The sequence below is a fragment of the Schistocerca cancellata genome, chromosome 1 (assembly GCF_023864275.1).
Source record: "Schistocerca cancellata isolate TAMUIC-IGC-003103 chromosome 1, iqSchCanc2.1, whole genome shotgun sequence".
NCBI lineage: Eukaryota > Metazoa > Arthropoda > Insecta > Orthoptera > Acrididae > Schistocerca > Schistocerca cancellata.
In genome coordinates, this window is record NC_064626.1 from 701,627,363 (window position 1) to 701,649,840 (window position 22,478).

General features: G+C 37.2%; 1 protein-coding gene across 2 annotated transcripts in view; it reads left to right on the forward strand.

Moving 5' to 3' along the window:
- The window catches only part of LOC126184583 (uncharacterized), a 499,786-nt gene extending 480,563 nt beyond the window's left edge, over positions 1-19,223 (forward strand). For both annotated transcript variants that reach the window (XM_049927020.1, XM_049927027.1), the window contains 2 exons: positions 12,002-12,124; positions 16,637-19,223. In XM_049927020.1, the coding sequence (XP_049782977.1) occupies positions 12,002-12,124; positions 16,637-16,876 (363 nt within the window). In that variant the 3' untranslated portion in view covers positions 16,877-19,223. The remainder of the gene's footprint in view (positions 1-12,001; positions 12,125-16,636) is intronic.
- The last annotated feature ends 3,255 nt before the right edge of the window (positions 19,224-22,478 follow it).

Below are 22,478 nucleotides of genomic sequence, written 5' to 3' on the forward strand. Positions count from 1 at the left end.
CTTTTCCAAATAAACTTTAATCTTTCAGCCGTGTGCTCCATTTACCTGGAATTTATTCCAGTGGCCACTTCCCTATGTCAACTGCCGAGTGCATTTTACGGCGGTTAATAACTTGTAGGGACTCACCCCTGTTCACTCATGTATCCTGGTGTTCTGTGATGAAATTACAAATGAAAAATCCTACCCTAGTCTGAGCATGAGCTGTTCACATATTAAAACATAATGTTTACAACTGTTTTATGAATGCGTTCAATACTGCCATTACTCTCAGCATGAAATGGAGTAGTTTGCTATTTCATTTTGATGGTTGACACACTTGTACCATAAGATTGGACATAAAGTTTGCTCCTTACTCTGTTATAATAGCCTCTGGACTTTCAAACAGTAGTGCTGAATAATTGACGAATGCTTTCGCAATTGTTTCAGTGGTCATATATTAAATAAGTATCATAATAAGTTATCGAGAGAAATGGCTAGCGATAGATATAACATATCTCTTATTTTGAGCAGTTATGAAATGATCTGAGTATATCAAGGGCTATGATTTGAAAAGGACCTACTGCTGTAGGCAGAGTTTTAAGAGGTATTTTTGATCTTGATCCTTGCACTCACTTAGCACATGGAAGACAATTTAGAAAGTATTCTTTCACATCTTTCTTCTGTTGTGGCTACCAATAATGGCCTCCAATGCTTGCTTGCAAAGTGCTTTGTATGCTATCATGACATGGTTGTAGTGTCCACTTACAGATAGGCTTAGCACCTCATCCACTTGCAGGATCTTAATTTTCATACTCAACGCCTCTGTCTTTTTGTTGAACTTGCCAGGATTGAGTTTGACTGTTGTTGTTGTTGTGGTCTTCAGTTCTGAGACTGGTTTGATGCAGCTCTCCATGCTACTCTATCCTGTGCAAGCTTCTTCATCTCCCAGTACCTACTGCAACCTACATCCTTCTGAATCTGCTTAGTGTATTCATCTCTTGGTCTCCCTTGGTCTTGACTATTTAGTCATATTCACTAAGTTTTAAGGCTCATCCAACAAGTCTGCTACTGGGATCTTTTAAATTTAAAAAGCCATTGTAAAATGGTGTAATCTATCATTACTGTGAACTGTCATCTGAATAAGTAACACCAAAAGTAATGGGCGTTAAAAACAAGTGCCAGAAGATCTTTTCCCAGGGTACTGTAATTTAGTTCAGCTTGATTCAGCTGACTTGATGTGTAACCAGTTGGTTTTTCTTCACCAGCTAGTATTTGACTCAAAATGCAGCCGACAGGTATGTTGCTAGCATCACATGACAAGGTAAAAGGTTGCATAAAATCCGGGTAAGAATTTCCTTCAGTTTTAACGTGGCACTCTCAAAATATGCTGTCCAAACAAAAGTAGTTCCCTTCTTTAGTAATTTTGTGAGCAGTTTTGGGGTGGCTGGATAATTTTCCATGAAACAACAATAGTAATTTGTTAATCCAAGAGATGATTGCAGTTCTGCAACATTTCTTGGTGCTTGAAAATTGTTCAATGCATCCTTTTAATTGCAAATCTGGTCAGATATCATCTGCAGCAATATAGAGCACTTGTTACTGCATAAAAGTGCACTTTCCCAATTTCAAATTCAGACTGGCATCACTAACAGAAATTAGCATGCTTCTCAGTTGTTCTGCATGTTTTCTTGTCATACTTGAAGAAACAGTTACAGCGTCCAGATATATTAGAAACATGATTGGCTTTAAACCACATTAAAGTATAACAGCAAAATGTTGAAATGTAGGAGTGTTTCAGAGGCCATAGAGCATCCTTAGGTATTCGTAATGACTGGAAGGTACAACAAAAGCTGTTTTTTTACCAACCTTTTGCAGCTATAAGAATTTGATGGTAGCCAGTGTCCATATATAAGGTGGTGAAGAATTTGCACAACAGTGTTATCCCCTTGGAAAGGGGATAAGTATCAAGTTTCATGATCTGATTGACTGCTCGCATATCTATATTAATGTGATACCCTTTTCTTAATTATTGGTTGTCTTGAGAACAAACGGTAGGTAAAGACCAGAGGCTGAAAGGTGGTTTAATTATTTCCAAAATTATCTACTACACTCACTGGCAAAAATGTACCCTTGCTTGTTGTACTCATTTTACATAATCTCTGCTTTCTGTTCACTATCTAATACCTCATTTCTTGTTAATGGATCCATTGAGAAAATATCTCCTCTTAAAAAATCTTTGTTCACTTCTGTCCAAACAGTTTTCCCTGTACTGCCAGGGCAAGGTCATACAACGTGGGATGGGAAAAATTTGTTTTTAATTGTCCTGAGGCCAAAAACTGCATAAAGAGCAAACTGATGTCGGTTTGTATTTGCCGTGAGACTGGCATAACACATGTTCAATATATTGTCCACCATTTTGTTTCACAAGTTGAAATCAAGAAACAACATGTTCCACAACATGTATGAGTGCCTCAGGGATCATGTTCAGAATGCATTGCGCAATGCTTGCATTAAATTCAGCTACATTGGTATTTAGAGCACTGAGCATATGATCTCCAGATGACCCCACTGCCAGATGTCACACAGATTAAAATAAGGTAATCTGTACAGACAGGTTGTAGGTAGATGATGGCTGATAATCCTAGCATTTCTGAAATGCCTCTGCAGCTGCCACTTCACTGGCTGTGCAGTGTGCAGAGGAGTGCTGTCTTGCATTAAATAATGCTGTCCACACTGTTGAAGGGTTGGAATAATGTTGATGCCCCATATTGCTACATGTGTGAAAGACCTCTTGTGCATATTGTTTAGTGAGGATTGCATGCTGAGCCATCTCATCCGTCATGCTCGGCCTCACAGGTCCCCAGGAGTCACTCCATGTGATTATTGGTGGTGGGGTTACCTGACGTCGCAAGTCTACTCCTGGTAGATCTAGGTGTCCTGCACATGGTGAATGGAGACCAGGAAGGACTCGGGGTGTTCCACTGACCCCCCCCCCCCCCCAAACCAATATGTTTAAGGTCCTGTCTTTTACTGTAACTGAAACTGAGCCAATGGGACTCACTTCACCTGTTTTGGAGAAGCTTGTTTTATCCAGTGTCAGGAGGAGGCAAACACAAAAGGGTAGGCAGCTCAAATGTATGGAAAAGATTGTACCTCATAGGGAAATGGTAGCAAGAGAAAGAAAAGGACTCCAGTTGCGCTCAGTGTGTATGCCTGGGGGCCTCATTCAGCATGTTGAGGAGGCTATTCTGGCAGCCATTGAGGGAACAGGGTGCAACTAACTGCAGATTGTGATGCACATTGGAACAAATGATGCCTGTTGTCCGAGCTCAGAGGCCATTCATGGGTCATTCCAGTGACTGGCAGAGAAGGTTGAGAAGACCAGCCTCGTGTGTGGAGTTTCAACAAAGCTCACAATTTGCAGCATTGTCCCCAGAACTAATGGTGGAAATTTCATTCTGAGTGTAGTGGAAGGACTGAATCAGAGACATCAGTGGTTCTGCGACAAGCTTTGGCTAGAGGATTAACTGTAAGGTTACCCGAAATAGGTCAGGTGTGCACTACACATCAGAGGCTGCTACTCAAGTAGCTGACTGTTTGGGGGGGGGGGGGGGGGGGGGGGGGGGCACACAAGGGGTTTTTTTTTTTTTGTCTCTTCAACCAATCCAGATAACAATAGCTGAAGGGAACCCGAAGTATCAGTGTAAGACCAAAATAAATGCTTCCCACAGGTGAGAGTATTAAAATCTAACTAGTTACCTACTGAAGCATTCGCAACAAAATGAACAGCAGTGAACTCCCATTATATTAGGTACGGAAAGCTGCTTGAAACCTGAAATTGATAGCAGTGATATTGGCACAGAAGAAGCAGAGTAGCACAGTCACCGTGGTGTAGGGGTTATGATACTAGACTGTTGCATGGAGGGTTGTGAGTTCAAAACTCACCTGAATTGTAAAATTTTAATTTCTATATTCGGTTCGAGTACATTCTAGAAGGATCCAAACATGTCAATAATCATTGTACTGGAATGTCCTGTAACTGTATATACACCATATGTGTTCTGACTGGAGGCAGTTTGCTCCGTGCTCTTGTATGTGCAAGTGCTGAATAAACCTTCGTTAAGTGACGTTAGTGTTCGTCATTCATCTAATTACATCTTCTTCTACGTGACATTAGTCTGGTGGAGGAGCTTGGTATTGGGACTTGAGATAGCGCACATTATCGACGACACAGTGGCTCCTATCAGACCTCGACAGAGCCGTCGTGTACGTGGCGAGAAACCTGAGTTTGAGCCATATTCAACAGATCACGCTCTATAGGAGACAGAAGAAGAGGAGGATGTTACAATGACAGCAATTGTGTGCCACCATGTGAGACATCCTTCCGGGTTCTCTGGTGACAATGGCCAAGATGAGCATATAGCCAAATTTAACAAATGGGATGACACTGTGTGTTTGGCTAATGTGTTTTTCTAGTTGGAGGGCGCTGCCAAGCAATGGTATGAGAACAGCGAGGGGAAGTTCACAAGATGGGAAGTATTCCAGGTGGAACTGTGCAAGTATTTCGGTGACACACAATGACAGAAGTGGAAGGCTGAAGATAAATTAAAGTGCAGGGCACAGTGTCCAGGAGAAACTACAGCATCCTACATTCATGACGTCTTGGAGCTGTGTAAAATAGTGGATCCTAGAATGAAGGAGGAAGATAAGGTTGCACATCTCATGAAGGGTGTTGCTGAGAACATGCATCAATCCCTACTCCTGAAGGAGGTTTCGAGAGCAGACTACTTCATAAAATGGTGCCAGTATATCGAGACAATCCATAAAAAAAAATCAAATCCAAGAATTTTGAATGGCTTCCAAATGTTGTATTGATGTCTGTAATAGATGAAAAAACTGATTTCATAAGTGTTCTTTGTCAGATAGTGAGAGAGGAAATTCAGAAGGCACTTGGATTGCACAGTGAGCAAAAAACCGAGAAGCTTCAAGTGGTCATAAGGGAGGGAGTTGAACAGACATTAACCCAATCTCTCATCCTTCATTTCCCTTTAAAACAGTGAAGCCCCAGGCGAAGTTATGTTTCTACAATGCCACATGAGGAACCTGTTTGTGCACCAAGGAAGACTAATGTCTGGAGGACCCAGGATAACCAACCAGTATGTTTCCACTGTGGATAACCAGGACATGTGGTGCAATCTTGTTGAGAAAGGTGGCAGATATTTGATGATGCCTGCGCCAGAAGACAGCAGGCCACCGATCTTAGCCAACGCCAACTCCGGGACGTCGAAGATGAACAAGATGATGTGGGTGCAGGACAACGTAGGTTACCATTGCTGCAAGCTGGCCGCTGGTGAGGACGCTCTCCAACATGCCGAACAAGATCTCCATCGCCGTTTAGAAGCTTCAGCCAATCACCTAGCCGCCGCAACCTGGAAAACTAAAGGGTGCGACCTTCCTTGGAGGTGAGGCTGCTGAAGAGAGAAATCCTCCGCCGCCGATCACTACAAAAAAGATAGGAAACTATGTCGATATCCTCATGGATGGCTGACCAGCCCAAGCTCTTGTGGACTCTGGAGCATAATATTCAGTCATTTCAGAGAAGTACCGTCGGCAGTTGCAGAAAACCGTATTCGTTGTCTACAAAACATCTCTGCCTAAGGTGGCTAATGGGAAATATGTAAAACCTACAGGAACATGAGTCATTCGTGTGGGTATCAGTGGCCATACACAGCCCTTAGAATTCATTGTCTTACAAGAGTGTAGTCATGACGTCATTCTTGGATGGGACTTTTTGAAAGCTTCTCAGGCAATTATAGATTGTGGTCGCTTGAAGATTATGCTAGACGAGATGAGATACTGTGGACAGGAAGATGCACATCTGAGTGTGTGGATACTGTGTGCTGGATGAAGTGATCATTCCTGCAGTCAGCACTAGATAGGTAACTGTCATGTGTTATGCCATGCATCAACCCATGGATCTTGTAGTGGAATGTAAGAGAAGCGTACAACTGAAGAATAACTTGGACATTCCAGCCTCTGTTGCCTGGTTTAAGATCAGATTCGGTGAATTGTGGATAGTTAACTGTCGCCGAGAACTGCAGAGCCTTGCAAGACGCATGTGCATAGCAAACACTGAGCCATTAATTGCAGAACAGCTGAGCGTCATAGGAACTTCCCATGCCGAGTCTGTGGGCGAAATTAGCACTACCACTACGAGACAAGATCTTCTATCTCGACTATCACTAGATCTCACTAAGGAACAACAGAAGAAGCTAGTTGCCATTCTTAAAGAGTTCTCTGAATGCTTCAATCCACAGGTGAAGAGCAAATTAGACAAATCAACAGTAAAGCACCGGATTAGTACTGGAGACCATCAACCAATAAGCCAGAGGGCATACTGTGTGTCAGCAACAGAACGTCGAATAATTCATGACGTGGTAGAGAAAGTGATGAATAATGACACCTTTCAGCCTTCGCAGAGCCCATGGTCATCACCAGTGTTTCTTGTCAGGAAAAAGGATGGCATTTGGCGCTTTTGTGCCTATTACAGGAAGCTTAATAAGATAACTAAAAAGGACGTTTACCCTCTTCCACAAATTGATGATACACTAGATTGTCTGAAGGGGGCTAAGTTTTCCTCAACCATGGACATGTACTCGGGATACTGGAAAATCGAAGTAGATGAGACTGATCATGAGAAAACTGCATTCATCACCCCTGAGGGGCTGTATGAGTTTAAGGTAATGCCGTTTGGTTTGTGTAATGGTCCAGCAACTTTGAACGGATGATGGATAATCTTGTAAGTCACCTGATGTGGATGATATGTCTTTGTTATTTAGATGACATTATAGTGTTCTGAGAGGCATTTGATGAACACATAAAAAGACTGAGGGCCATTCTTAAGTGTCTCCAACAAGACAGACTGAAACTTAATCCAAGAAAGTAGCTCTTTGGAGCAAAAGAAATCAAAATACTCTGACACCTTGTGTCAAATGAATGTGTGTGGCCAGACCCAGAAAAGGTGAGATCTGTAATGGAATTTCCTATTCCTAAAAGTATTAGAGATGTGAGAAGCTTCCTCAGATTGTGTTCTTATTACTGTCATTTTACCAAAGATTTTTGTATCAAAGCCAGGCACTCCAAGAGTTGTTAAAAGACGTTGCTAAATTTATCTGGGGCGGTGCTCAACAAGATTCTTTTTGGGGAAATTTAAGTGTAAATCGAAAGGTTAGGGAAGTGGGAAATAGAGGTTGTGTTTTTGTCGCAGTAGGCAAACTCAAATCCACTGAGACACAAACTGAAGCAGTATGTGAGATTGTTTGGCCAAAACTCAGTATCAGCGGCGAGCATAAAATGAAAATTGTATCCTTCTATCGCCCATGAGACTCATCTCGTTAGGTAACTGAAAGCTTTAGAAAAAAAACTTCAATTCACTTGTTTGTAAGTTCCCCAATCATACTGTAATCATTGGTGGAGACTTTAAATATCCAACAATCAATTGGGAAAATTACAGTTTTGTTAGTGATGGGCATAAGACATCCTGTGGAACTTTACTAAATGCTGAAAACTACCTAGAACGGGTGGTTATGAACATCACTCATGATGGAAATATTTTGGATCTAATGGTAACAAATAGACCTGATCTTGTTGAGGATGTCCACATCGAAACTGGTATCAGTGAGCATGGCGCGTTTGTGGCAACATTGATTACCAATGTAAAAAGAACAACTAAAACAAGCAGAAAGCTATATATGTTGAGGAAACTAGACAAAATATCATTATTGTCTATCTCAATGAGAAACTTGAAACTGCATCCTAGGGTAGGAGCCCGTACGGGGACTGTGGCTCAATTTTAAAAGAATAGTTGACCATGCACCGGATAGATATGTACCCAGTAGAACAACTCATAATGGGAGGGAACCTCGATGGTATATATTCACTGTAAAGAAACTTCTAAAGAAACAGATTACTGTGTAATAGGCGTAAAATGAAGCATAGGATTATAGATAAATGCTGAATGAAACACGTTTGGCTGTCAAGAGGGCAATGTGTGATGCCTTCAATGACTACCATAGAAGAATATTGTCAAATGACATTTCACAAGATCCAAAGAGATTCTGTTCATATGTAACGCCTTTTATTGGCACCAAATGTAGTGTCAAGTACCTCGTCACTGAGACAGGAACTGAAATTGAGGGTAGCAAAGCAAAATCTGAAATACTTAACTCCATTTTCATATGTTCCTTCACAAAGGAAGACCCAAGAGAATTACCCCAATTTAATCATCGTACCACTGAAAAGATGAATGGAATAAGTATTAGCATCAGTATCAGTGGTGTTGAGAAACGCTCAAATCTTTAAAACAGAACAAAGCTCCAGGGCCCAATGGAATACCTATGAGATTGTGTACTGAATTTGTGGGTGAGTTAGCCCCCTCTTCTAACTAGAATCTGTTGTAGATCCCTCGATCAAAAAACCGTAAACAATTCTTAGAAAAAGGAAAAGGTCACATCCATCTACAAGAAAGATAGTAGAAGTGATCCACAAAACTGCTGTCCAATATCCTTTGACATCAGTTTATTAGATAATCTTAGAACCTATTCTGAGCTCTAACATACTGAGATATCTTGAACAGCTCTGACGAAGGACATTTCCTCAAATTTTATCAATGTGCCTGTCAGTTTCTCAACATCTCAGTTTTGCAGCAACCAACACTTTGTCCATTCTCTTCACCAGGTGTGTAGTAATTTGCATGACTGATCCTTGCATTGTTTTGTAGTCCATGACATAGTCAGTAATAGTTTTACAAACACGAAATTATAAAGTTTTCCAGATTTATGACCATGTTGTAAAGTTATATAGAGCAGCATCAGTGTTAAAACCCACTGAAACGATGTGATGATGCAGCCTTGTATCCATACATGTTTTATTAAAAATAACAAGGGCTGCAAAAGCCAATATTCATAAACATTAAGTTGTGTGTCAGGACATGCAGCCAAAATTGCTAACCACAAAAAGTTTGGCATTAGTGTTTGTGGCCATACTCTAAACAGTTTTTCTCATGAATATCAGTTTAATTTTTCCAGAGCTTCCTGGGTGCATTCCTTCCTTCCTTCCTTCCTTGTCCCAATATCCACCAGTTCCAGTTCAGGAGTGCTATGTGAATTCACCATTTTCACGGAGAATTAACCATACTTGTATGTAGGCTATTATAACACTGGGATTGCCACTCCCAATGGCATTTTAAAGCTACTGTCACTGCTCCTCTCTGGGGAGGAATCTGTGTACCTCTTCCGTCTGTTTCTAGTGTGCATTGCACGTTCAAATGTGACAGTTTTTCAGTGTGTTGGTGCTTCATATAACTGGGGTGGTACATTGGAACCAGTCCTCTATTTACTGTATTTTACGTACTATAAGATACACCTTTCTCTTTTAAAAATTGCCTCCAAAATTCATGTGCTTCTTATACTCGAAATTAATACAATTCCTGCCAGTCTCAAAAATGTCCATATATTCTATGCAGAAGGAAAACTCACTCTATATGGCACTGGTAGCAGAAGTGCACCTATGCAATGAACATGAGTTTCAAGGGTTCACAAGCTTGGTAACACTGTCTCCCTCATGCCCTGCAATCACAAACCCAGAACACTGTGTAGCCATTGCAGTCTACAGTGCCAGTGAACCTGAATTGATTTGATTTGTGTTATCGGTAACAGTACATCATTTCTGTTAGTAGCTACTTTCATAATGGAAAAAATAAAAGTTATTCATATGATGAAGGCTATACGTGGAAGAACATGGAAACAGAGCAACTGAGTGGCATTTTGGTCCTCCACATACAGGAAAAGCCATTCGCAATTGGCGGGCTAGTAAAGAAGAACTGGGGGAGAAAAAAATGAGAAAAATTAAATGTGCAAATAGAGGACTGAATGTAAAATGGACAAAACTAGATGATGACGTACTGAAATGGATTCTAGGACACCATCAAAATGGCACTGGAATTAATACAAAAATGATTCAAATACATGCTCATAAGCTAGCTCTAGAAGTGGAACTTAAGACTTTAAGGGTGGTGTTGGTTGGTGCTACAGGTTTATGAAGTGTCATGTACTTACTTAGCATGTGAACCAAAACCAAAAGATCTCAGAAAATACCACAAGAGTATGAAGAGAAAATATTATCTTTCCATCACTTTATTATTCAGTGTGGAACTAAAGCAAATATGGCAGAAACTCCTCTGACATGTGATGGGCAGATTAACAGAACTGTTGCCATGAAAGGTGATAAAACTGTAACTAAAAAAACAAGTGGATAAGAAAAAATGTGCTATGCTGTTGTACTTTCATGTTGTGCTGATGGTACTAAAGTTAATCCAATTATCATTTTCAAGCACAGAACAATGCCAAAACCCTCTGAAATACTGCCAGGCAATGTTGTTCACGTGCATGACAAGGGTTGGATGGACAAGGCTGGTATGGAATTATGGATTAACAGAGAGTGGGAGAGGAAGCAAGGTATTTTATTAAAGAAGAGTTCTGTTCTTTTGCTAGATCATTTTAGTGGCCATTTGAAAAATTTTGTGAAATAGAAATTGAGACAGGGAAATACAGAGCTTGCTGTTATTCTGGGAGGAGATAACTTCATAACTGCAACCTCTTGATGTCTTGAAAAATAAACTGTTTAAAGTGTATATGAGAGAGGAATGGAACAAATTGATGATGGCTGAAACCCACCATGAATTCATATTGAAGAGAGCTTTGAAATGACCTACAATCAAACAGTTGTGTCAGTGAAAAAAACATTTGTGGTCTAGAGTGAGAGAAGACATTGTTAAATATTTCAAGTGGGGCATAATTAATGCTCTTGATGCCAGTGAAGACCATCTTATATGTGAAGAGGACATTGATGAAGAAGAAATAGTTCTCAGTTTGATAATAAAAATGGTATAATATTACTTTAAAAAATTACTTAAAAATTAAGGAGCATCTTCTATTCCGTAAGATCAGTACCTGGAAAACAGTCCAATAACTACTTCCAGGCTAGCCAGTACACCAGTCCCCATCATTAATCCATGAAGCAGATTGGACCTGGGACCAGCTTGACTCCTGTGTTGCAGAAACACACATTTTAACATGCTCATTTATTCAGGAGCTCATTTTCCACCTAGCTTTAGTTTGATAGGTAAGGTGGTTAACAGGTTTTGATATCTAAGATTTTATTCTGGTACTTACTGTGACTTTCATCACTGGTAATACTTTGTGGGTGCTCAAAATGCTAAATTGAACTATGATTCAGTTTGCACACTAAAATGTTATAAGAAAACCTGTCCAGATAGCTGAGTGTGTGACAGTACCACGTTATCAGAATGTGGATCAAATCTGCCCTGTGGTTTAACAAGTGTGCTGGTCAGCCTGAATGTGGTTTTGAGGTGGCTTTCCACAGCCACCTAGGTAGACACTGTAATGGTTCCTATGTCTCACCTCCTATGGATAATGTACAAACACTTGGTACCACAGTGTCGTATTTTACCATGCAATTTCACTGTAGATGGACATTAGAGGTACACAGATTCCTCTCTAGGTAAGAACTGGCAGTAACTCTAAAATGCCTTTGGGAGTGGCTACCCCATTGTAATAATAACCTGTATATGGCTGTGGTTTGTTCTTCATGAAATAGAAGTGACATACTGGTCCCAATATGGCACTGGCTGGATAAAAGGGCACCACACAAGAAGGAAGTATTAAAAGAAATTTTGTATCACATTGACCATAAAGCTCCTTCACCGATTGTTTTCAATAACAGCCATAAACATAAACACCATGGAACAGTTCTATTTAGCTCAATTTATTATATCAATTTAGATGTCTTCAATTATTAAAAAATGCTGACAGACTCGAGTAAAGCACATTTCATTTCACATAATTTTGAATTGATGAAAATAGGAAATAGCGTTGAAATTGAGGAAATTTATGTTACACCCAACACTAATTTAACTCATCAAGTGAAAAAATTCTTTTTTCAGCTGAAACGCCGCCAACTTCAGCTGCGGACACAGTATGAAGGTATACCTCCTGGTTTGGTGCTATTAAACCTGTTGTACAAAGGTTGTCAGGACTGTGTAAAACCTCCTACCACTGAAGGAGATGTAAGTGAAGCATTGCTCACAATCATAGCTTTTATATTGCTTATATCTTTAAAAGAGAGATTATTTTCATTTTGCTCCAGTCTTGAAAGTTTCTTAAACAAGTTTCATCTGTAGTATAGTAAAGACAAAAATTTCCTGAATCTCAATTCTTTTCCCTTGCATTTGAGTTGATCAACTTCCTTAGTTGAAAATCTTTTTTCAAGAAGACTAGAGCAAAAATAAATGTGTCAAATATCAGCATTGTTACAACATCCACAGCACTAATAGTAAGGGAAGTGGAAGTTTATTGTCTCTTAACATACAATTTCAAGTCATTGACTTAAAAGTACAGGAGAGTCAACAAAACATAAAAACTGGTTTACAGTTTTCCTTATAATACCAGTAATATAATACACAGTACTGAATAATTACTTAATTAAACAATTAATAATTTTTCTTCAACAGTAACAAAGTTTTAAGATTAACAGTCCTAAGCACTTTCTCTCTCCTGCTCAAATTTTCAGGTTGTCATTTATGATTCTTCTACTTAATAGTAACATTTCTGCAGTAGTTTCTCACATAAGGATTTTATCAGTGTTTCTAAATTTATGCTGAGCAATGCTCTTCCATTCACTTTGTTATAAATTTTCATACACATATAATGTGGTGTTTGAGCATAAAATTTTAAACAGTGGGTCGGTAGCATAAAATTATTTTTATTTCTGGTGTTGTAATTATGTTGAAAATGATTTGCTACAAATAAATCAGAGTTACTGTGTACAAAGATAATCATCTCATATATGTATAGTCAGGAAACACATAGTATACTCAGATTTTTTAGGAGTGGATGACACGATTTTCTTCGCCCTACATTGTGCATATTTCTAATGATGGTTTTCTGAAGTTTTAGTATTCGACAGATATAGTTTGACGTACCCCAAAATACAATTCCATACCTTATTACTGACTCAAAGTAGCTGTGATATACTACTTTTCTTATGCCCATACTGGTAGCATTGTACAGTATTCTCATTGTATATGCTAGGCTATTTAATTTATTTGCAAGGTACTGTATGTGTGATCCCATGATAGATTTGTATCTAGTTGCATTTCCATGAATTTCACACAGCTAGCTTCCTGCAAAACCTGGTTTCGGTGACTGACCTGAATATCATTTAATTTTGCTTGTTCTGTTTTAAATTGCATTAACTGAGTCTTTTCCTTGTTTAATTGTAACCCATTTAAATCAAACCAGGTATCTAAGTTTTCTAAAGTATTTAATACAGTTTGTGGAATTTCATCTGTAATGTTACTTTCAATGATTAAAGATGTGTCATCTGCAAATAAAATTCAGTGACACTCAATATTAAGTAGCAGATCATTTATGTAAAACAAAAACAAAATGGGACCTAAGACAGAACCTTAAATGGTTGTCCAATTATTTTAGAGACTGTTTTTAACACTTTTGTTGGCATCCCATCCCATCCTGCTGATGTTTTACTTTTAGGTGACAGTATCACATTTTCTGTATCTTTTACTGTAGTTTTTGTAAATGTACTGAAAAATTCACCGTGGGGTTGCTCACCATTGAAGAAATTGACCGCGTCTGGATACTCTGCTACAGTGACATTAGATTGGTTTACATTTATAAAGAATTCATTAAACAATTTAAAAATTTGAGCATGATTTACAATAGTTTTATCCTCTATCTTGATTTCAGAAATATCATGGCCTCTACCTGTGGCACCTGTTTCAGCTTTGATCACTGACCATAATGTCTTTGATTTGTTTTCACTATCCAATATAACTCTATTATTTGCCAGTTCTTTGGCTGCCTTTACAACTTTTTTAAAAATATTTTTGTAATCTTTTACATAGGTAACAAAATCAGGACTTTTATTATGTTTTAGTTCCCTATGTAGCCATCTTTTTCTTGCACTCGAGATTTTTATTCCTTCAGTAATCCACTTTACTTTATTTCCTACTTTTTCATGATGCACAGTAAGGGGGAAAGTTTCATTAAAAATGAGCAGGAATTTTTCCAAGAAAGTAGCAAAATTTTCAGAGCACGAAATACTATGATCTATAGACCACTCCACTTTATTTAATCTACATTCAAATAAGTTTATATTTTCTTTGCTGAACTGGCGTTTGGTGTAGGTTTTCTTCGAGGAAGGTTCTATTGTTTTTGGTAAGTTCTATTGTTTTTGGTAACTCCATAAACAGAGCACAATGATCAGAAAGTCCTAAATCTAAACAAAACTTATTTGCCTCACTATAAGTGTAATTGGTTAAAATATTAGTGTAATTGGTTAAAATATTATCTATACATGTTGCAGACACTTCATTTACTTGAGTGAAATCAGTTAAATTTGCACTGAAACCTGATGTTTGAATCATATCAATGAATTTTGTTGAGTTATTGGCTTCACTGGCTAGATCTATGTTGAAATCAGCGGTTATTATGACACTCATCTTGGTTTCTTTTTGAAGGTTTTGCAATAGACACTGGAATTTCGACAAAAAATGTTTCATTATTTCTGCGCCCGGAATTCTGTACACAGATAAAATTACAATAGTTTGCCCTAATTCTACGCAGCAACTTTCAAATATACATTCTTCACTAAGGGAATCAAAATCGAGTCTTGCTTTATATTCCACAGATCTTTCCACTAGTATGCATGATCCTCCTCGAGTTAAATTACTTCTACAAAAGCTGCTGGCAACATAAAAATTATCAAGGTTATTTAAGATTTTGATACTATCCTTTGTAAGCCAGTGTTCATTCAAGCATACAATCTTGATATTTGGTATTTCTGACAAAATGATTTGCAAGTCGTTAATTTTTGTTTCTCTGCCATCTGTGTAATTTGAACTTAACCCATTTATGTTCAAGTGTATTGCGAACGTATTGTTACTTTATTGAATATCCCTAATGGCATCTAGTTTGAAACTTTGTTATCAATTTTTACACCCCCATCTTTGCATACTAGTTTCCCTTATTAAGTATGTTCTTACATATATCACTATATATATTGCTGAATGTTGCTGATCCTAGCCTGTTCAGATGCAGTCCATCTTGTCCCAGACATTTATCACTAATAAATTTATTTGAATCCACGAAAACTGCACCAAGTCTGTTGCACTGTTCTGAGGCGATTGTTTATCCTAACTATGTATTTATCACTTACCGATCTTCTGTGCAGGATACTACTAATAATGAGTGTCTTAATAATCTATATTACTAAGCAAGTAACTGGAGGTTTGGTAACACTGTTCCAGTTGAGGTTGCATATCCAGTGGCTCCTAGGTGTAACAGTTACTTGATTTCAGTATGTCCTGTGATTACTGGCCAAATTTAAAAATTTAAGTTACTATCATGCTATAATAACTTACCCATTAAAAAGTATGCTCTTATGTTAAAGGTTTAATACAGTAAGACAAATACTACAGTTAGAACCCGTGTATGTGCCTTGAGCAACATAGGAAATCGCCCCGAGTGTATTCAACCAATATTTGAGAACAATGGCTTTTAGTGATTTCCACCGAATTTAAACTTAATTTCAAACCTTTGAGGGAATAGGATATAGTTGTAGGTAAACAACTAGAATTCTCTCAGATATAGATTTATTAGCACTTTGCTTCTACACAGATACAAGTCCGGAGGCTAACTGCCGTTAACGGCCAACATCTTCCCCAAAGCCCTCTCCTCAAAGATAGCACACTTATACACTGAACAAATATCGATATTTATGGCGCGCTACGCCACCCCTTTATCAATTTTTTTTCTGGCCGATATTCATGATGAAAGGAGAAAACATGTTGCTTACTACGTTTTCAGTATTCTTGCAGTAAAACTTCAGCATTAGGTGTGACATTTTAATTTATTACTTCTTTAACACTAACTCTATTTACAACACTTTTGCAGGCTGCCCAGACTATATTCATTCAGTGTTAGATTAATGAAAGCACATTAAGCATGACTGGAAACCTTTCCTAAACTATCCTTACTTTCATGCTTAACATCAAATACTTCTTGTTGCATTAATTCATTTTTAATCGGACACTTGATGTTCCCCAATACACTGAAGCCTGATTCTTTAAAGAATCGGGGAAATACTGGTTAACTAATGTTAATGAAAAAAGTAGTGTGTTAATGTGGAAAGGAGGAGGAGGACGACGAAGCGAAAAAATGTTGGTAAATTACATGGTTTTTTCCTAACTGTCTTTATCCCCATGTTACATGTAGTGAAGCAGCCCAAATCAGTGTTTTTAAAATTGATGAACAGCTATTTATTTGGGCTGATATTCTCAGAGGCTTCTCTTTTGTTTTGCTCATAAATATTTTATGACAAGTGTAAATCACTGTGACAAAATTCTTCTTATCTGTTCCATTTCCAAATTGTTAGTTTTTGATACTTTGGTCACTATTATTGTTTTCTACATTTAAAGGACATTTGGAATTTTTCTAGAGAGTTGTAATATGAAATTTGCATGTTAATGTCAGTTTATTACTTGACCCTTCTCTTACAGACGGATTGCTTGCTTTTTGTTCTGACCACTGCTGGACGAGACCTGGACCAAGAACTCCCACAACAATTGCAGCAGCTCCTTGCTAAAATAAGAGACACTTTCCTCACAGCAGCTGCTACTCCTCTCATTAAAAAGCATCTCCTGCAGTTGATTGAGCTTCACGCATCACGGTGGCAGTTACCTGCATCAGCTGTCATGTATTACACCACACCACAGTACAGTCGTTCAGCAGCTACCTAATTTTTAATAACCCACTACTCTGAAATCTCTCTGAATTGCGGAGTGCTGTATTTTCAAAAGTTTCCATGATTCTGCAAAGTTGAACTGTACCTTGATAATATTTATTGTAGAATAATTAATGTGATCTAGGTCGGATGTGAAATTGATGCTTGCAAAATTTGAAAGAAAACATTTCAAGTTATTTAATGTTAAAGCTTTAAGGATGCAATTATTGATGGCTTCTATAACATTGTGGGGCTCCACATCACTTACAGAAAGGTATATACTGTATAAAATGACAATACTAAATATCTTTTAATGTTATATTTTGATTAGTGTAATCATATTGAATGACTGCAGGATTCCACTGTTATTGAAAAATCAAAAGTGGTGATGTTTAATGAATAAGGGATTACTTGATTTGTCAAAGAGGTTGTTAGGCAGTGTGTGGTGAAATATGATGACAGTAGCAACCTTTTCGCTATAATAAGCTGCACTCATTTTGCCATAGCTTGCAGTCAAGGATCTTGGCCTCTTACACAACACTTCAGGGAACCGATGAAAGATTATGTTCTTTTTGTGAATTGTGTTACACAAGTAACTTAGTTTGAGAAATTGTGTTGTATCAAATATGTCAGCGCTTCAAGACATCATTGAATGAAATAATAAAATTGCTTGTTTTGGTACAACACTGCCAATTCTTGTGTTGGATTCCACTACTATGTCATAGGATACATCAAAATGTCCAGATATACATGTGATGCGTAATTCAAATAGATAAACAATAGAGCAGAATGGCAAGTAATATTTCTACCTGAATTTGAAACTCATTTAGTGGAAGTCCTTTGCTAGTTCATAATGTGTATACATATCTGTTAAAACAAGAACATTGAGTGTTAAGGTGTATTAATTAAATGTAGTATGTGTGTTACTCATGACATGTTTTTCATGTTACAAAGGAGTTTATTTTCTTCTGGTAAATCATATATTTCATATTCGTAACCAGACATTGCGAACTTGTATACTCATTCTGGAGTCCCTGTTCCTATTTACACTGTTTTACAGCCTACATACTGGTATATATGTCGCTCCATTCAATTAGACGGACAGACCATAACTCATTATATCATATGACCAGAAAAACATATGATAACAGCAGCAGTTGTTGCAAAATACTTAACAGTTTGCTAATTTTGGATGAAAGTTGTAGATTTCATTGTCTAGTAATTTAAATGGTGCTTTTATACAACTTATAACCAAAGAGGCTCTTAATGAAGTGGTGCTGTTTATTATTATTTTGGATTGAATCTGTAAATAAAACATTCATAGTCATTGCCCTGTCTGAAACAGGTGTTTCAGATCACTTCACAATATCTAAGCAGTATAACTTTAGAATTTTCCATTTCTTGTTTGTGTTTGTGCATTTTGAGTTAACTTGTCTGTTGGTAGATGAACACACAAAGTACTTGTGTTAAGTTTAGTTTCATGTTGATGTGCTATTTTGTTAATTTCACATTTTGTTGTTATGTCGTCATTACTATATTTATTTTCTAAAGATTGGATTATTGATACAGAAGAATATGGCTCATCACTTAGGTGTTGTACTTAAGTTTCATGCAGCCATTCTGTATAAATTCCAAAGCAAGTTAATAAAATGCAGAGTTGAGACAGCAAAATTTGATTATATAAAAAATATTTTAAAAAGAAATACTTTGTATATATGTGTTTTGTTATAAGATATACTTCATGTTTTGTACACTAGAAGATGTTACTTTCTTTACTCATTCCTCATATATCATCTTTTTTCTGGATGTGCCTTAGGAAGAAATCAGGGTTTCTTAACTAAATACTGAAATACATAAATACGTAACATTTTCTACTTTGTGAAATATCTAGTCTTATTGTTATACTACATTTGTATTTCTAATAAATAAGACTATTGAGATTTGATAATTGTATTTTCTCTTCTTTCTTACTTTGTATGTGCAACACTGTTTCTTCATGGTGTGAAACAGTGTGTCACAGAGATTCAGTGACAGATTCCCTTTTTTAGTACAGTTGTTAAAAAATTTATAGATTTCATTCACACAGCTCTGACCTACAGAGGGTAATAAATAAGAATGAATACTTAACATGTAAGTGAAATAACTAAGCTAATCATAAAATTGACTGAGTGGGGCACTGACCAACTGAAATTAGTGAGTTATTCTGTGCACTGAATAAAAGTGAATTCAGAGACTGCATTATAATATTAACTTTATTCAAAAATACAATTGTACTTTACAGCTATGTTTTCTGCATAAAATGACTGAAAATATTTTAAAAAATTTACCTCAAAAATAAAATAATGTTGTTGGGCCAAATGAAACTGCCATGTATGTTTATCCATAACAAGTTTTACTTACAGCAAAGAAGCCAAATGCAAAAACTGTAGAAGGTAATTCTGTGAAATTCTCTTCAGATTTGCACATGCTTCATATCTCATCCCATCCCTTCTGTTTTTATATACTTTATGTTATTTTATAAAACAGCCAAAAAAGAGCAGATGAAGCCTTTGTAAATGGTCACATAGTATACCAAACATATGGTACAGAAAGCACTTGGTGAAATATAAACCGTTCAGAGACTAAAGGTAACAATTCACTGAATAATTGAGGTGCTGTGCTGAGTCAGTGACAGGCCCATAAACAAGACAAGTTGTTGCTAGCTTTTGGTCAAATTCTTCTTCAGATCTCTAATGATTTAAAGCTCTGCAGGATGATTTGTCCAAAAGCTAGCAACATTTTCTGTCTCATTTATGTACCTTTTGACAACTCAGGATCTTGGGCTATTTGATGAGTATTTGTCTTTACTTCTTAGCTAATTTATACTAGAGAAACTAAAATACTTAAAACTACTTAGATCTTGTAGTGAAATGAAGGTTCCTTCTCTATTTATTTATTTATTTATTTATATCATATACCATCATTGCAGATATTAAGAAGTTTTTGTGGCACCGGTGTTTCATTTTATTTATTCATTTTGCATAGCCACCATTGCAAATCTGGCTATTTTTGTTTGGGTTTAGGGCACAAAACAGCCTGGACATTATCCATTTTCCATACATGTGATTTACAGGTTAATAGTAAATAAATTACAAAATTAATTAAAACTAAAGAAAAAGAACAAAAGTCATCTTCAGAAAAGAGAGCTCACCATCCGTCAGAGAGCAGTATCCAGTGTGAAAGCAAGTAAGGAGTACATCATATCACCTTAGTGACTGTTATACAGTTGAGCAGTTTTGCTTACTGACCATAACTTGCTCCTCTTTTCCAGCCAGTCTTCCACCCAATGGTGCATCCCTGTGTTTTAACATGAAGGTCATTGAATTGGGTTTCTGAATTTGTCAAATTATTTCCCTGAATTTCTACATGCTATAATGGAATATCAACACTTTTACCAGCTGCTGCACATAACGTGATAGGCCTGGATGGGTTGAACTATTTTTTGCTGCAGAGTACATAAACTGGATGGCTGAAATGCAGGCAGATAGTTGGAGCGGATAAATTTCGTACCTCAAAAAATCTCAACAGCTCCAGTGTCCTGCAGGTCATAGGTATCATTGCACCATAAATGGTCAATTTGTTCACTAAATGGAACTTGAGATGACAGAGAAAAGGCATAAAATCTCCTGTGTAAGGTGCCATATGATCACAATTATTAGAAGTTAATTCAAAAGTGCAGTTGGGAGTATTCTCCCTCCTACACCAATTTAAATCTAATACAATCCTGGCCTTCTTAAAAATTTGATGCAGCAGCTGGAACCCCATTTGGTGGGTACTGACAAGGAAATTGTCATGTATGACATTTCAAGCCTTTCAAGAACTTTTTTCCACTGTAAGAGTACATTAATCAAAATTGTGTGCTAAAACACATTGGGGAGTATTTTAAAAGTTGCTAGTGATACCCAATATTGCTGCACACAGAATTATTTATACAGTCTTTCTTTCCTAATGTTCATAAAAGTAATGATAGCACAATCCTAACTATTGGTCAGATTGGACTTAATACACATATGTACATAATGTTGTTACAATTCTCATAACAGTTTTTACATTCGTCACATTTTCCCCACAGTCTTTCTTGTTTATTTATTACAGTACATTGTTTTGGAGTACTGAAAACATTTTCTTTACACCAAATACTCTTAACAGATAAAGACTAATGCATCCAAGCACTTTACAGTTGGGCGCTGATGACCACGCTGTTTAGCGCCCGTAAACCTCAAACACACACACACGCACACACTTTACAGTATGTAGGTCATAAAACATGAGTAACTGAAAACCAACAAATGGTTCATGTTCAAGATGTATGTTGTTGAAAGATGTGAAGTGACATATCTACTGGAAATTATATTCTCCAAGAATGTCCTGAAAAGTGCATATGTATATTTCACTCATTGAATAATGCTGGTTGTTCCCTATGTAACCACCTTTTTCTTGTCATGCAAGACAGTAGTGTCATATCTGGGTGGAAGAGTCCAATAAAAGCAGTAAATTATTTTTGTTGATGGGTAAGTAGATATTCTGAGTGTCCTTAGTCAATCTCCTATCATTTCATCTCACTTCATGCCAAATCTATTGCCATTCTTATCTTCACAAGCACTATCAGGACTTAACTCTTGTCTTTTTGTCCCTTTGTTTTCTGTCCACTCTGGTAAGTTCAATATGCATCTTTCCACTTTTCATTCAGCAAACCTCATTTTTTGGACTTTTAACATCATTTCGTGTTCTTGTTTCACTTCTGTGTGTTAGTACTGGCAGTGTATATTGGCCATAAACTTGCAGTTTAAGGCACATTGCAGATTTACTGGTGACTACAGCATCCTACTTCCTAAATGAACCCAGTCATTTTTATCTGCCTGTTCCTTTCTTTAATTGTCCATCCACATATTTTCAGAAGTGTTGCAAAAAATCAGATTAATATTTGCTTAAGGGAGTTGGAGGACTAATTTCTGTAGGCGCCGCTTCTAGTGTCATTCTTAGCTTTCAAAACTCTAGGTTACATCATCTTTATTGGAGATGTGGGTGGGACAGGTCACTTAGAACTTGTTGAATAGATACCCCATTTGGTTCTGGGCAGTAACTCACTTGCAAAATCAGACAAGCCACAGTGGTGAATAGTTTTATGATGGAAACAACCAATGGTAGAACTAAATTCACTTGTCAAATTATATACCAATAATGGAAACTCCTATGTTTTTGATTCCCCTATATGTGTTAACAAATGGAGCCTGTTATTTACATAGCTAAAAAATCTCATCAGTTCTTTCACAATAATAAGGGAGTCTTATTTTTAACATAATGACTAGTTGCAATGAAATATATATACAGTAGTTTTCTGAATGTTGTTGTTTGTGGTCATCTTCAGTCTAAAGATTAGTTTGATGCAGATCTCCACACTAGTATATCCTTTGCAAGCCTCTATGTGTCAGCATAACTGATGCACCCTGTATCCATTTCAGTCTGCAAACTGAAGTGACGAGTCACTTCTTTTAGTCAAGTTGTGGAATAATAGTTTCTTTTTTTTTTTTTCAAATTCAGTTTGGTACTTCTTCATTGTTTACTTGATGCACCCATCT